Below are 17,392 nucleotides of genomic sequence, written 5' to 3' on the forward strand. Positions count from 1 at the left end.
GTCAGGCACCCGGACCGTCGGGTTTTGGCCACGAGCTGGGACCACTGGGAAGCGGCCCTCCACGCGGACCATGAGACCCATGCCAAGGCCGTGATCACTACTTTCTGGGTGAGTTCTCTTTAGAAGCACAAGTCCATTCTAGTTTCATAAATGATTTAACTCATGGCTTCTTCCATTCTTGTTTCATGCATGATTGTAGAAATTCTATCGAGTTCTTCCGGAGCACAGGGCCAGAGCGGACCAGATCGTGCTGCGCCAATGCAAGAAGAAGGCCCGCCAGATGCAGTACGAGGTGCGCTATGTGGCCATCTCGACATACTACCACGACTATCTTGGTGTGAAGATGACCAAGGAAGAAGCGCAGAGGATGGGCATTACCTTGGAGAGGGACGAGTTCTTGGCGGTAAGTATAAAAGATTTTTCATTATGCTTTCATTACCTTGTGGTACATTTCACCGTTTCGTGTTGACATGCCATTATGCTTTTATTATGTAGGTGCGTCCAAATTGGTGTTATGGAAAAGACGAGTCCTGGGCGGCATTGGTGGATCTTTGGTGTGATGAGGCTGGAGCCTGGGCGGCTATGAGAATCAAAAACAAGGCTAACCGAGGGAAGGAGGGAGTACATGCTCAGGGAAACCGAAACCACTATCTCCACAAGGCAGTTAATGTATGACTAACCCCATTAAACATTCTTCTTATTCTATTTACATCACTTTCTTATGTATGACTAACCTCTGTTTGGTGGTGCAGGAGGAGAAACTGAAGCGGCCGCTCTCAGACATGCAGGCGTGGGAGATCGCCCATACGCAGAAGGACCCCAAGCCTGGCGAGCCCAAGTACTACGGCAAGAAGACCGCGGGGAGGAAGAAGGCCTACTCCGAAGGGTATTTGAAGTTACATCCTGACACACCTGCCCCATTGTGGCGGATCTGGACGAGAGGGTGGTGGTGGGCATGGGGCCCAAGGAGCACGGTCGGGAGGCGGTTCTCGATGCTGTGATCACTCCTACTATCTCCTATACACAGCTCCATCGGATTGACCCGAGCCTGAGCCAGCGCACGAGCCAGCCAGTGACCAGTGCACAGTCACAGTCCCTCTTTCAGGAGCAACAATCTGTAAGTATTTTCCCTCTTATCTTCATTGCTCACTTTATTTTCCGCATTTAGTAGTTTTATGAGTTCCATCATGTCATACCGTAGGCCTACCTGGAGTACACACGCCAGGAGACCATGGTGTGGCATGAGAGGCTTTATGAAGACCAGGTGCAGAGGGATCGCCAGATGCAGCAGACTTTTTAGGAAATGGCGGCCGGCAGGTGTCCTCAGTTGCAGCCAGCACAATGTCCTCTAGCACAACCAGTGCTGCTGACCTTTGAGGAGGTTGTGGCACAGAACGCTGGCCCCTCGCCGGTTAGTTCATCCCCAATCTATTCACCCAAAGCATGTCATGCCTTTTAACACAGTCATATATCCCGTTAATATGTCTTTTCAACATCCAGGGAACAGGTGGATCTACCGTTGGCGGTGGTCTTCGCAGCACTCCCGAGACATGAAGCCCGACCACTCCGATCCACGGAGACGGAGGCGGAGGTGGAGGCGGTCTTGGCGGTAGCGCTACCGCTAGCAGTGACGACCTGGGCTTCGGCGGTCTTGGCGGTGACGACCTCCGCGGTGCTTGACGTCCTGGCGCTTAAGCCTTTGGGTCACATTGTGGCGGTCTTGGTGGTGATGATACTTATCTGCTAGTGATGTTTCTTATTGTTGTTTGTGAGATTCTTATATGCTTTGGTGGTGATGATACTTATATGTTTATGCTTTGCGATGCTTCTTATGATGTGTGATGATGAATTTGTTGTGTGATGCTGCTCCTTATTGTTATGTGATGCATATATTGCTGTATGATCCTTATATATGTTGTATATATTCAAATGAATTGAGCTGAAACAAAAAAGAAAAAAAGAAAAAAAAAGCAGACAGAAACTATGCCGACGGCCTAGCCGTCGGCATAGAGCTGGCGTGAGCTCCCAGTGGCTAACACGTGGCAGGTCTATGCCGACGGCCTAACTGTCGGCACAGTTTCAAACTAAGCCGATGGTCAGGCCGTCGGCATAGCCCTGCCCCAGGAGAGCCCAGTTGCTGCCACGTGGCAGGCCTATGCCGACGGCCTGGTCGTCGGCTTAGTTTGAAACTATGCCGATGACCAGGCCGTCGGCATAGGCCTGCCACGTGGCGAGCAGGCGTTGGTCAGCACTTGACGGCGGCCGCCGTTAGGAGGTAACGTTGCCGACAGCCAGGGCCGTCGGCATAGATGTACGGACACCGTCGGGATAGGTCCTATGCCGACGGCCACCCGGGCTACGCCGACGGATATGTTGCCAACGGCCCGGCATAGGCCTCTCCCGACGGCCAGTCAGGGCTATGCCGACGGCCCTGGCCGTCGGCATAGGGTGCGATTCCGGTAGTCTACATTAATTTTTACTTTATTGCCATCCGGGGCAATCCAAGTCCGTGTTCTTGGCCGTGCAACAGTACTCAGCTTGGCATCACAATTCTTCTTCTCGCTAGCAATCTCCAAGTCTTGTAGATATCTAGTGATAAAACACATGGTGGAGAGAGGACTCTGAAACTCGTTATCATGTATTGCCCGTCTCCTCGCCCACCAAATTGCCCACATTGTGATTAATACTTTTGCTAGGTCACTCTGGTCCAGGGTTTCAAACAGCCAAAAAAGCCATAGTCGGGCATCATCTGACCTTGTTGCGATCACATGCTCAAGGACTTCTTCATCCCCCAATGCCCAGACACACCGAGCCATGCCACATTCAAATAGTGAATGGCGCCAAGTATCAACCTCCGCATTACAAATAGAACATGCCGGTGTAGAGGTCATCTTTCTGTGATGGCGGGTAGCCCCCGTCGGTAAAGAAGTATGTGCTAGGCGCCACACGAAAACTCGAACCTTCGACGAAATCTTCACCGTCCATAAACGAGTACACGATTTCTTCTCCAAAGCATGATTTGAGTGACCTGCGCGATGCTCTAACCAATCCTCCCGCTGTGATTTTATGCTACTAATCATTCTGTATGCCGACCTTACTGTAAAATTCCCTCTCTGCTCATAGTGCCATGCCCAAAAATCCAGTTGAACTCGCGAGCTCAAAGGAATATTCAAAATAACTTCAGGCCTCCTTTGGTTTAGAGGAATCTTGTAGGAATTTTATAGGATAGGATTTCTATAGGAAAAATTCCTTTAGAGCCCTTTGGTTTGTAGGAGTGGAATCTTATTCCTATGGAGGAATTTTTCCTATCCTCTACATTTCATAGGAAAATAAATATTAGCCTAGACTCAATAGAAAAAATACCATGATGTGAGTCAAAGGGCATCTCCTTTTCTATTCCTACTCATAGAATTTGAGATACATATCATCTCATTTCCTATGACTTTTATATTTCTACGATTTTCCTACCTTATGAACCAAAGGAGGCCTGAACGTCTGGTACAATAAAATTCTCATGCAGAACCTGCTTATTCCATGATGTGGTTGTACTGTCAATCAGTTCCGCAACAACCTAGGGCGGGTTAGCTTTTTTTTTAGGCAATCCCACGAAGCTTTATTAAGACGTCACAACGTTTACAGGGACGAACGAAAGATTTCCGGGGTGCCCTAACCAAATATGGCGGCCCACCCCTAACTTAAGAGCATGATTCGCTAGATTGTGAGCCTCGAAATTCGAGCTCCTAAATTTGAGGACGATATTACAAATAGTAAACGACCTACTAGACTCTATTATTTTATGTAGGGTGGGTTAGCTGACCTCGCACAAATGGGACGTTTTAATGGCATTGCTTGCTAGTACTGGTATAGTAGTACACTTTGGCAGAGCTTGGCCCAGAAAGCTGGGCAGGCTGACTGTAGAAAATAACTATTGGGATGTGTTTCATGGCCCAAAACGAAGTATACACTACAGAAAATAATACACTACAGAAAATATCATGGGCTAGGCGGGCCACGGCCCATTTCGTTGCCACTTTGGGCCATCTTAGTGTACACTGAATGCTTGTGGAGACATGGAAGAAATCAGGAAAACGTGAGTCCAGCTCGGAGCACCGCATGTCCTAAGCAAAACTCAGACACATTTGAACCGTGCAAAACATCTTTCACTTTGCCAAACTGCTATAACCTGCAATGTTTCTGGTCTTGTCACTCAGCTGCCACTCTTCAGCATGAAAGCTGCCCTCGTTGAAGCTCGCCACTCTCCTCACTTGCGGGTTGCGGCAAGGAAGCTTGGAGGTAAGCTGAAGGTGAACTCGGTGTCATCCTCCATCTCCTTGTCCATGGAGCCTGTGCTCGTGGAGTCAAAGGACGCCACGGCGGTGTAGGTGGACGTACCGCCGAAATCGGAGGGGCGCCGGCGCGGTGAGGAGGACCCGCCAGGATACGCATCTCACCGGCGTGTAGGCGGATGTGAGGAGGAGGAGGCGCCCGCTTCAAAACGCCCCGTGAGCGACGAGTAGGAGGAGCGGACCTGGCGCAACGACGAGGAGCTGCCGAAACGTCCGGGGTGCAACGAGGAGGATGCGCCTGGATCGCCACGGCCTGGGTGCGACGAGGAGGAGGCGCCTCGGCCTCGACGGCCTGGCTGTGACGGTGTCGGGCAGGTCCCTTTCCGGACGGTGAAGGTGGTGAAATCCCTCACCTCTTGAAACCAGATTCTGCCATACCCGTCTTCGCCAAACCTTCTTCCTGAGCTGTTCTGGAATATAAGATACGGCCGCCCTCCTCGCCGCCCGTATCCAACGAACAGCACCATATGCCTCAGTGGAGGATATACGTCGCCCCTCCTGCGCTGGAAGTGGTAGATGCCGTTCGGCCCCAACGACTCGAAGGGACCACAAAAACGGAAGCCGCCCATCACAGGTCTTCCTTGTCGTAGAAGTCTCACGACTTCATCAAAATGCATACGGTATCGCGTACGTGCACCAGAGATGTGGACGCGCCTCGCGTCCGGCCAGTCACCACACTCGGCATATACGCCTTGTCGAGCCAGCAGTCGAAGGCCCACAGGTAACCTTCGGACTCCATTGTCTCGGCCAAGTGGAGCGCCTGCATGTATGCAAACAGCTCCAATAAGATATACTACTACTGACATATACTCCCTCCGTTTCTAAATACTTGTCTTTCTAGGCATTTCAAATGAATATCACATACGGATGTATGTAGACATATTTTAGAGTGTCGATTCACTCATTTTACTCCGTATGTAGTCACTTGTTGAAATGCCTAGAAAGACAAGTATTTACGAACGGAGGGAGTATACATGTCAGTACTCCATGTCATGTGTTAGGCAATGAACTCTATTTCCCTGAATGAAATACTAGCTACCTCCTTGAAACTCATATTGACGGATAAACTGGTTTAAGAAAATTCTGATATGGGTGCTTCTAGGAGGTACTTCCAAAGCCCACACACGCCGGATCTCCATCTCGACGCCTGAGGCAAGGGCATGGAAGACGCAGCTTGGTCTCCTCCCTTGGTGTCGCACAGGCGGGAGGATCCACTGACCATGTAATCGGGTGTATTTCCACGAGAATTCATGGTTGTTGACGTCCATTGTCCTGCATACGTATAGTAGTATACACAAAGATTAACATGCCTGTGCCAATAACTTAGTTATGTCAGTAAAGGGTGAAATACAAACATACACTATACTTCAACAATCTCTCACAACAAGTATGCTTCCCTGCCCGCAAAAGAAAAAAGACAAGCATGCTTCTCTGGAACAAAGATGTCGGAAATAGGAGCGAGGTACTAGTACTACTATGTTTCTACAAGTGAAAAAAGAGCAGTTACGTTTTAATCACATCCATTCATTTTCCTCAGTTTCCATTAAGAATTGTTCTTCTAATTATGCAAAAATTATAATAATGCATCAATGTATCATCATCATGCATGCATGCATGCGGTCGCTTCCTTTTGCAAAACACACCATCACCTGCTTATGTCATCTCCACTGTATGCCCTCACGCTCTCTCATTTATCATGCACACATGAACAAACTCAAGAAAAATGATGCAGATCAATAAAAAAATACTAGATTGAATCAATGCATATTTGTAAAACCAGTCATACTGAATTTCAATTTTATACACAATAATGCGAAAATCCCATGCATTTTCACGATGCCTTTCAGATTATGAACCAAATGTCGCCTGCCGAGCAAAATTATGAAAAAAAGATAGGCATCTGAAGTTCTGAACAGGCATATATATGGACCATTTAGAAACCGGATTCAAAAGAAATCTGTGGCATTACAAATATAACAGGGCTTGAGAGTTCCGAAGTACAGTACATTGCAAATTCCTGAAATCAGATCTAAACTGTAAATTCTCTTGTGCAATATAAATTCTTGATGGATAGACCTTCACATTATTGAACCAAAACTCTACACCTCTGTACATTCTAAATTCTCTTGAAGTGTGCACACTTGGGCTGGAAAAGTGTCGTTGCTAGGCGCTAGCTAAATTCTACTGCATTCTAGATTCTGTACATGCTAGCTAAGTTCTGAACTCAACATCCCTTGTTTGTAATTTTGGTGCACTAAGCCACTAACCAATTTACCACCCATTGCCTCGATGATCAAGCTGAAGAGAGGAACCGTGACAAAAACAGGGGGAGCAATCAAACCGCAACTATATTGCTATCACGCCATCAAGTCGCATTGCCAAGACGGCGCAAGGCTAGGAGATTGTGGTGCAGCGCTGCCAGCGTTGCAATGTCCAGAGCATGCAGACGCGGCCCCCTCGGCTCCCCCTCTACCTCCACCAAGCGGGGCTGCCGGCTGCGGCTGCGCAACCCATTCATCGCCGACGCAGGAAGGCGATATGCTTCTAGGCCCGGTCGGCGACGAAACCCCAACCCCCAATCATCGTGCCCGCCACGCGCAACCGCTCCAAGCGGTGCTAATGGCCGTCAACATTTCGATTGCACAGGTTGGGTAGGAGGCGATGGATGCGCATGAAACATTACCTAGTTCCTGACGCGAACAGCGGAGAGGACGAAGCGCATCGTTGAAGACGGGGCTGATGTGGTTGGTCGGTGGATGTCGACGACGAACGTACGGCGCCGGGAGGCTCCGCTGGCTGGCGGGGAGGCCCGCCGCCGCGCGGGGTGGATGTGGAAGACGGACGAAGCGGGGAGGAAGCGGCGTGCCGGAGATGGCGGACGAACGGCGCGAGGGGGCGGGGAAGACGTACGGCGATCGAGGCGGCGGCCGCGCGGTTGGCCTGGACGGGAGACGGCGGAGGAGGGCGGCGAGGAGCGAACACGGCGGCGTGGATGTAGAAGACGGGGCGCGAGGAAGCGGAGACGAGGCGGTGGCCGCGGCTGGTTTAGAGAGTGGGGGGGCGAGGATGCGGGAGCGCTTGCTTTGGTCGAGGGTTTTACCAGCCCCGCTTCGGTGCGGTGTGTGCTCCTCCATGCCTTGAGGCAAGCCGGAGCGCTCCTATGCTGTTCTACGCCTGTGGTGGTGTGGGTTTAGGCGTGTGGCCGTCATGTGGGGCTGCAGCATTTACTCACTGACAGAGAGGACCCACGTGCCACCCTCTTCTTTCTTGTCCCAAAAGAAAGGAAAAACTCTCCTAGCTAGTTTTTTACCCGAAATTTTTATTAATAGTAATTAATAATTCAAGAATTACGAAAGTAATAAAGGGTAAATGAAAATTTGAAAAGGACGCGGAAGACACCAGCGTCCCAACCTGGATGCAAATGCGAAGAACGTCCAAGTGTGGACGCTGTTGTTGCCAGCATCCACCATTTGGTTGGGCCTAACCCAGACTCCCTGAATCAGATAGCATGCTGGCGGCCGTCGCCTCCATCTCATCCAGGTAGCCAACCTTCATATCCCCACCTCCCCCGCCGGCCTGGCCTCCGGCTCATCCCTGCCGCCCACCTTCCCACGGACCGCCCCGACCTCCGGCTCATCCCCGTCGCCTACATCCTCATGGCTGCCCCAACCTCCTCATGGCCGAAGGGGTGGCTAGAGGACGTCGCTGCCACAGAATCGGCAATTTGGCCTAGGTGGTCGTCCATGTCTTTCCACTGCTTGTCCGTACATCGTCTCAACCATTAGTAGCAGCGTGGATCGTCGTAGGATGTAGTACGACGGTGTAATTTGTCCTCATAAAACATACACATTCTGCCAGTCCCCAACTAAATGGTAGATGCTTTCAAATTACTTCCGATTAATGATTTACTATTGTCTCTTATTCTAGTTGATAGATTGGTATTGTGCGTTGAACCAAAACAATATAAATTTTAGAACTGTTATGAAATAACCTAAGCAGTTGAGCATAATTGATTGATATGCTATCTTGATGTAGCTTTAATGATTTCACTGACTGCCTAAGCGTAGGTGAAAACATTGAATTGTTTGAGCTTTATTTATTAGTGTAGTATTGTTAAGAATAAATTCAAATGGTTGCTTTGATATTTTATTTCGACATCTTGCTTGTCTTTTTATGCTGTAATAGGTCTTGAAATGGATACAAATGGAAATTTTTGTGATTTGTTATGGATGCCTCATAGCCAGCACAAAATATCCAAAGCTTGGGAAACTGTGAGTATCCTTTAAATTTGCATGTCGTCTGTTAGGCTTAGAGGTTAATTAAAGACTAATTGTTGTGTCGCGATGGCATCCCATTTGATCCTCTATCTAGCTCAGCTTTAGAGAACCTTGGTTTTTATCAGATTGCTAAGATGAGGAAAATCAATGTCTAGAAAAACTTGATATCGGCACTGGTGGAGCGTCGGCGGCCCGAGACAAATAGTTTTCATCTACGTAAACTAGAATTTGAAAATCACCGACAGATGTTTGATGCAATGATGAATGCATTGCACTTTCATACCTTTGCGGTTCCATTTCAATTATTAGTGTGTTGCTTCCACCGCTGACTTGGCTCAACATATCTCGATTTCATGTGAAATTAACATATAACTCTATCACTTGCCATGTTGTCCAGGACTTGGTCTTCTCAAAAATCATGTTCCATCTTCTTTCCTCATATACTGGAATTAATTGAAAATAATGTGGTCCAGGAGCTCCAATATCGAAGCGAGCTTGGATATTCAGGTCGTTTTGAGCACTAGCATTATCAGTTCCAAGTCCTCATCATGTCTATCTCTTGATGTCTTCGAAAGTGGTTTTCTCGGAGGAAATGTTAATTTGGGAGGAACACTATACTCCACAACTATGGATCCATGTTGCACTTCAGCACCGTCCACCTAAGTCAGAATGATTAACATGTTCTTATATTCACCTAAAAACATGAATGTGCAGGAAGTGAATATCTTAATTTTAAATTGATGTGTTGTAGACTCACGACTGAAAATTTGGCTTCATATAAACTAGCATAATTTAATTTCACGGAGCTTCTATCTGTTACTAGGAAATGATCTTGTTTATGGGCGAATAGCATAACTGGACGCCGCTTGTGATAGCGTCCACACCTGGATGCTGTCCTCAATAGCATCCAGCCCTGAACGCCATTGTTCATTGTGTCCTTCCCATTTTTAAAATTTTCACCCACCCTTGACCAGTTTCAGAATTAACGGATTATTGATTACTATTAATAAAAATTTCGGCGGTATCATCAAGTGCACGAGGTTGAATAGTGGAAAGGGAGATTCACCTTGCTCATATGCATAGGCCCCACGTTCTTCTTTTCTTTTTTCTCGAATACACCATGAAAAGGTGTATCATCGTTATATGGAAGAAGGCCAACGTGCCAGAACCACGCCAAAAGGCAAACAACTCCATGCCAATCCCTAGGATTAGAACCACACCTAGTACAATCGAACAACAAGAGAACTCGCCTTGCCCGATCTCTAACCAAGAACACGAGGAGTCGGGGCACAGAGCAACCAAGCCGCGTCATTACCGATGCACTACACAACCAAGAGTCCAAGACGCAACGACGACCATAGGACTGACTGGGTCAACGTACCGCCCCACCTATAGTGCCTAGAGAAGTCGGCAAGTGGGTGGCAGGACTTAGTCGATCCAGAGGAAGAAGTCACGCCAGAAGCATTGGCGATAGCATACATTGCACCCCGGAGGCCCATGACCTGAGCGACAACGCCCCAACCAAAACCGAGTTGCCCCAAGCTCCAATTTCGAGGACTCTGTGAATAGCTAAGGCAGAGCCTTCATGAAGGGCATGACGTCGTGACGCCGTCGCTGCATGTTCCGATGAACCGGAACAAGGGTGGTCGGGGTGGGTCAAGGGCGGCGACGGCTAGGGTTCGCCCGAGCCGCCCCCTTAGGGCAGCGCGAGCGCGTGGGGATGATTGCTGCCTACGGTAGGAAAATGCCCGTACAAGCCCGTGGTTTATCAAGTCCGTGGATTGCAAGACATTTCACTTCAATTTTCCTCCAGAGAAGCAAGCATTCATGATGCTAGTGGGGATGTCATGAAAGAATCAGATGATACCATTGAAATGCGAAAAATGTTAACCTGGTTAATTTCGTCTCTGGCATTAATGACCCTATACTGTTGCAACCCATAAGCCAGCTGCTCGTAGTGGGTAGTATCCTAAGTTAGTATTATGCATATGATACTAGTGTATGATACTACCTCCATAATGCATAGTATCGTATACTAGTATCTTAGATGACCTTATTTATTGTCATGCATGGGGTAACATTTATTATGATATGATATCATAATATGATACCCAACCATCTTTTTCTTCATTTAATTCTATGTCACCTTATCAAAATTGTCTAGTTGGCATGCATGATACTAGCTACGATACTTTCATTACGGGCAGCCTTAGCCAACAATCGATGCCTTTATTTGTGCTTTGAGCCAAAGGTAGAATTCCAAAATGCAGAAATCCTTCTTTTGCATTTTTTGGGTTGGATTTTGCAAATTATTAGTAATACCTTTAACCGGTCCTGAATCGCCTGGCAACAACATTTTTTGTTGATTTGGATGACAAGTTCTTCAAACTTATGATAATTAATTAATGACTTTTTTCACCCTCATCATTTTACGTTGGTCCACATATCACCAATGGTATCTGAAGCTGGAGCATGGAAGAGCAAAGTCATCTCATGTTCATATTTTTATCTCAATTATTACTGTACAAGTCCGGCTGCTAACTGTGGCAAAGTGCTTCAGTGACTGCAAAGAAAATGTCGGTCTTAGCTAGACATGCTTGGGAAGAGCTATAAACATTAGACCAATTCAACTCCTGCTGCTGATAGAACTGGAATGTGCAGAGCGCAACATCATTTACATTCTCACTCTTCGCTGCCAGCCATCGCAAAAAGCTGGGGTGCGGCCCTCTCTCGGGTTTACCGCTCAGGTGTGCAGCGGCTTACAGGAGGGAAAGTGGGAAAGCTAATGAACTAGAGAGACAAGTTAAATTGCATATCGAACATCCCACTCCCACTTGTACTGTAAAACACTCAAATCATAAGTACAATGCATACAGACTTCCAATAAATGAAATTTTCTTTTTGTTACATAGGCAAACATAATCTAACAAGCAAATCATATACTCCCTCCGTTCCTAAATAGTCTTTTAAGAAATTCCACTATAGACTTACATACGGAGCAAAATGAGTGAACCTATACTCTAAAGGCGTCTATATACATCCGAATGTAGTCTTTATAGTGGAATCTCTAAAAAGACTTATATTTAGGAACGGAGGGAGTATATATGTATGTCAAATATGAAAACAGAAGCAACTTATTCAAGTATAACAACATTTCATAAATAGGCCCATCTTAGACCAAATGGTTTCTCTCAATACCACTCTCTAGGATGCCTCCAGAATTGAAAGACTAACATTAAAAGGTTTCGCCAAATATACACAGCCGTTTATATCCCACTCCAGCGCCCTCCCTAGTCTTCCACCATTTACACGATAGGTGTTGCACCAGGTGGGAGTGTTAAGAATTCCTTCAGGAACTCTGGATCATCCATGCCCTGAAGAAAAAAAAAATGCACAGGCAAGGATTAACGATGAATCAAGTAACCAACATCATGTTACTAGAAACGTACTATACTGCACATGATATACCACTACCTTGAACATATATCGTATATTATCCTCCTCAGCTTTCTCCTGTAAAATAAGGGAAAAGGCTAAAAATTAATGACACAGCACCAAAAGAATTTAATGCTCACCGGGAAATAAAACACCATACATCCTCATCGTAGTCGATCCAGTCTCCACTACAACAACATCCAGATGGCAAATCCAAGTGACCGCCAGTGTATGCAGCAGCATTGTTGGGGTGCTTCATACGAACACTTCCATTATTTACACAACCATAGCAGTGGCCTTTATAAGTTACAAAAGAGGGGGAATCATTTAACTGCCAAATAACCAACCAGGAACAAAAACAATAATAATAGATAGTTGAAGGTAAAAAAAAGCTGTGCACGAACCAGTTTAAGATATTGCAAATGTGAAGCTCAAGGATAATGGATGAGATGAAAGATAACATGATACAAGCAGAAAACGAAGAGGTAAATACATTAAAGATGATATACCACAACCAGAAACACATTTGCACGTATATCTTCCAGAACTGTGGCCAGAAAATGTATTTTAACAATATCAATTAAGATGGAAGTAATATCAATTAAGATGGAAGTATATCATACCATTATCATTAGGTTTAACCATACAGAAACAGCTGACAACCAATTTTTCATCTTCTTCATTCACAAATTTGACTTCGACTTCGACAAAGAATAGATTGTTGGTGCCACATCCAAAAGCATCAGCTCTTTTAGTCTTCGTAGTGAAATTGAAATGATAGTACCCATGGCCCTCGGAGATATATTGGTACTTCATAACATCTTTCAGTTCATGTGCTAGATCCTAAGATATCATCGGTCAGATCAGCAACAGTGACATGATAATCTGTAGTAGGACAGAGAGTGAGGTTGGGAGGGAGAGCAAGCTAACCCCAAAACGGTTGTGATCATCATTATACTTGTCCACTAAAACTTGAACTAATAAACGCATTTCACTATGGCTTTCTTCAATCATTTGTGATTTTGGGCCGTTCCTCCTAATGCCATCAGGCCAGTACATAGCCTCTCGTATAGCAATGTCCATTAGAGAAACCCCATCTTGCTCCTTGAACCTAATTCAGATCAGAGCATTTATACAGTTAGTGATAAACTGATAATAAAGGACTTTGCTAACGAATCAGGCCAGCGCATGGTTAGGGTGAATCAGTTTCATGTATAGGGGCCAAACAGCTACCAAGTTGCTTCTAACACAGCTCAAGGAAGCAATCAAAAGCAAAATCAATGTGCTTACAGCTATAAGTTCCCAAAATGCATATAACTCTTAAAAATAGGTATCCATCTTTCATTAAGATTCACAACTCGGTGTGCTCTTATCGTACTGTTTGAACGGTTAACAGAACTTGTTTGGTCTCGCTACAACAATATTTAGTACATGGGGCAGCAGAGTTACCATCTACATTTACTTTGTTAATTTTGAGACAGGCTTATGATTTATGCTCTATTAATTTTAACAACTCTCTTACATATAGAAGTTACTTAAGTGGTTTCAGAACAGGAATTAAAAAACACAAACCAGTACCCTTTTCAAACTTGTCAGTTTTCTAGTCTAGCTTAGGGACATGCAGCTTTTCCTGATCAGTGCTGTACAAATTGTGATTAGGTTTTGTTGCCTATACACCATAAAAGCATGTACTGTGTAACCATGTTGGGATATAATAATAAACTGCAAGTGTGCACACAACACATTTGAAAGTAAATAATGAAAAATCCAGAACAAAGTTGGGAGCTGAGAAACTTCACATTGTTGGATGCCGGCGGTCCTCAAGATAGCGATCAATAGCATTGTGAACTTCTTGCAATTTCCTAAATGGCCCACCCACATCAGGATATGTATGGAAAGACCCCCTGCGATCAATTCTGATATAGAAGGTCATCGGCCAATCAGTAGGTGTCCGGGCCAGAATTGGCGACCCAAGAGTCGAGGATTCCATAAATGTTGTAGTGCTCAGCAACTTATTTAAGTGCGAGACAGACGGTTCTCGTCGCAATTGTGCAGGTCCATGTTCCTGACACCTGAATTAAGTGGAACAATCAAACAGGGTCAATAAGTAGAACCAAGATCAATTATCTTATTTAAGTTTGTTTTGCTTTCTGAAAAGAAAAAGGTTGATGGATGCCCCTAGAGGTTTCTACCAACAAGCAACTTGCAATCTACCATACAGAAATTCAAGTGAAATTCATAGGGATGCAGATAAACGAGAACCATCCCTCACTAACGCAACCCCCAAGCAATCGACAAACAACAATTCAATCCACGCCTTTTCTGTCAGACAGTCGACTAGATCAGAAGTAGAAAACGAGTGACGAAGCGAGTAGACATACGGTGCAGAGCCAAGCCGACGGCGGGAGCGTCCTTCGGAGCGGCCAGGGCGGGAGAGGCCATGGTCGGCGCTGCCGCAGGCGTGGCCGGCGCGGCCAGACCCAGAGACTCCCCATAACGGCCTGCCCGTGGCACGGGTCTGTGGTGCGCCGTCCCGGGCAAAGTGATCCTGACGCTGCTCCGCAGGTAGGCTGGGCCGGCCGTGGCGTCCGCGTCCGCGACTTCCAGGGGGCGGCATGGGAGACGACGGGGACGAGGATTAGGGTTTCGTTGGAAGGCGAGAGAGGAGGCAAAAACAGAAGTGCAAGGGAAACGTCCCGCGTTCGAGCGATGGAACCCTCGTTTAGTTGGCGGGGCGTGTCACGTTTGCTTAATTACTTGTCTCCCGCGGCCCCGCCATCCTTTTTTTCTAAATAAACTCCTCCGGCGGCGTGCTGACCTAGCGCGTCCGGGAAGGTTTACACGAAGAGCCATTGGACAGATTATATACGGATACGGAGTCCTCTAAAAATACGGAACGGCTGGAGCACCTTTTTTTACCCAACTCCCTCTATGAAGCAACTTGGGCCGAATGTTCTGAGCACCATTCATTTGTTTTGCACAAATCTACAGTGCAGTCCTCCTGGCTTGAGCGCCACGTCAACGCATAGCGACGTGCGGTGGAACCGCCGCTCGCCCGAACACCATTCGTCACTATCGTCACGCTCGCCGGTTATATCTCCAGTAGCCGTTTTCTCCCGCACCCGCATTCACCCGCGTTCCCGTCCCGCATTCCACTCCAGTTCTCCTACCTCTTCATGGCAAGCAGTTCAACGGCGAGGCGATTCCGCAACGACTCCCCGGCGAAACCGCGGCGGAGGTGTCACGGAGGCCGGTCCCGTCACCGGGAGTCTATGCAGCCGCTCCATCGCGTCGACCTTGTAGCCGCACAAAAGTTAACCGTGTGAATCCCTCGTTGCTCCCCTTGCTCCTCTGTGATTCCGTGGCGATTCCTTGGCGAATCCGCGGCGGAAGGGTACGGGTGGTCATTTCCCATCGCCAGGGAGTCCTGCTACTTGTGATAGGCGTTGGGATTTCCTTGAAGAGGAAGGGTGATGTAGTATAGTAGCAGATAGTATTTCTCTCAGTTAAGAACCAAGGCTATTGAACCAGTAGGAGACTCACGCGAACAAATGTCAACAGTACCTACACACACACAACAATACTTGCACCCAACGCGGGGAAGAGGATTGTCAATCCCCTTGTACTCGTTAATTACAAGGATTAATTATGTTAGTGATAGATAGATAAATTGCAAAATAAAATAAAAGTAAATAAATTGCAGCAAGTATTTTTAGAGTTTTAGTAAACATAAAGTGAATGGACCCAGGGCCCATAGCGTTCACTAGAGACGCATCTCTCATGAGCACAAGAACGGTGGATAGACAAATTACTGTTGGACAATTGAAAGAAAAATGCATAATTATGACATTATTCATGGCATGATCAATATATAGGCATCTACTACTATTACTCCACCCCTCGATCGCTATCGAGCCTGCATCTTAAGGTATTAAACTCATAACAAACAGAGTAATGCTTGAAGCATGATGACATAATGTAGACAAAGAAAGAACAAATAATATGTTCGAGCCCCATTGTTTTACCCTTAGTAGCAAGAATACAATACGTGCCTTGCTACTCCTCCTGACACAGAGTAAGGTCACCGCAAAATTGACCTACTACCGAGCATCTCTCCCACTGAAGATAAATCAATCTAATTAGCTAAAAGAGATATATCGATTGGAGAGAAATACAAGGCAATAAAATCACACATAATAAGTCTCAGAAAAGGCCCAGTTACTTTCAATGAATAATCTGATCATAAACCTATAATTCTTCGAATCAACAAACACACCACAAAAGTTTACATTGGATTGATCTCAGATGAGATCGTTGTATTGAAGATCAAAAGAGAGAGAGAGATCCATCTAGCTACTGCTATGGACTCGTAGGTCCTGTGGGAACTACTCACACATCATCATGGAGGCAACAAGATTGATGAAGATGGCCTCCATGATGGATTCGCCCTCCGGCAGAGTACCGAAAAAGGCCTTCATATGGGATCGCGGAAGAACAGAGGTTGCGACGATGGAAGAATTGTTTCGGGTGCTCCCCTAGGGGTTTCTAAATATATGGGAAATTATAGCGCATGAATTAGGGTAATCGGAGCAGCAAGGGGGCCATGAGGGGGCTGGGCGCCCCCTACCTTATCGCTCCGTCTTCTATCATCTAGTCTCCTCCGAAGGTTCTAGGCTCTCTTCTGCTCCAGAAAATATTGTCAAAAAGTTTCATCGTAAAACAAAAAACAAGCAAAAAACAGCAACTGGCACTAGGCACTGAGTTAATAGGTTAGTTCCCAGAAATGGTATAAATGGTATATAAAGCATACAAGATTGATAATATAATAACATGAAACAATCAAAAATTATAGATACGTCGCAGGTGTATTGCTACTTGTGAGCTGCGTTGGGATTTCCCCGAAGAGGAGGGGATGATGCAGTACAATTGAGATAAGTATTTCCCTCGGTTAAAAACCAAACTTATCAATCCAGTAGAAGAATCACACAACAACTCGTTAGCAGCACCTACACACAAAATAACAAATTCTTGCACCCAACGCAAACAAGGGGTTGTCAATCCCTTGACGGTTAATTGCAAGGATCAAATCTCGTTGTGATAGATAGATAAATAAAACACAAAATAAAATAACATAAATAAAAGTGCAACAATATAATTTTTTGATACATGTATATATAGTCCCGGGGGGCATAGTTTTCACTAGAGGCTTCTCTCTTCAAAATAGCATATGGTGGGTAAAAAAATTACTGTTGGGCAATTGATATAAAAGCGAATAATAATGACAATATCTAAGGCAATGATTATGTATATAGGCATACGTCCGAGACAAGTAGA

General features: G+C 46.1%; 1 protein-coding gene across 1 annotated transcript; it reads right to left on the reverse strand.

Moving 5' to 3' along the window:
• Positions 1-11,744: 11,744 nt before the first annotated feature.
• Positions 11,745-14,876, reverse strand: LOC123168554 (uncharacterized). The gene is made up of 7 exons (XM_044586444.1): positions 14,440-14,876; positions 13,858-14,130; positions 12,989-13,169; positions 12,682-12,901; positions 12,219-12,355; positions 12,098-12,136; positions 11,745-11,997 (listed from the first exon to the last, which is right to left on the reverse strand). The coding sequence occupies exons 1-7, from the start codon at positions 14,673-14,675 to the stop codon at positions 11,929-11,931; spliced, it is 1,155 nt and encodes a 384-aa protein (XP_044442379.1). The 5' UTR covers positions 14,676-14,876; the 3' UTR covers positions 11,745-11,928.
• Between the last annotated feature and the right edge of the window lie 2,516 nt (positions 14,877-17,392).

This window comes from Triticum aestivum, chromosome 1D (genome assembly GCF_018294505.1).
Source record: "Triticum aestivum cultivar Chinese Spring chromosome 1D, IWGSC CS RefSeq v2.1, whole genome shotgun sequence".
Classification (NCBI taxonomy): Eukaryota; Viridiplantae; Streptophyta; class Magnoliopsida; order Poales; family Poaceae; genus Triticum; species Triticum aestivum.

Bases quoted from the DNA above. Each gene is read 5' to 3' on its own strand.
- LOC123168554 (XM_044586444.1), bottom strand. From the start codon at position 14,675: ATGCCGCCCCCTGGAAGTCGCGGACGCGGACGCCACGGCCGGCCCAGC. The intron at 14,131-14,439 runs GTATGTCTACTC...CACTTAATTCAG, and splicing joins CGTCGGCTTGGCTCTGCACC to GTGTCAGGAACATGGACCTG. The intron at 12,356-12,681 runs GTATGATATACT...TAACTTATAAAG, and splicing joins GGTTAAACCTAATGATAATG to GCCACTGCTATGGTTGTGTA.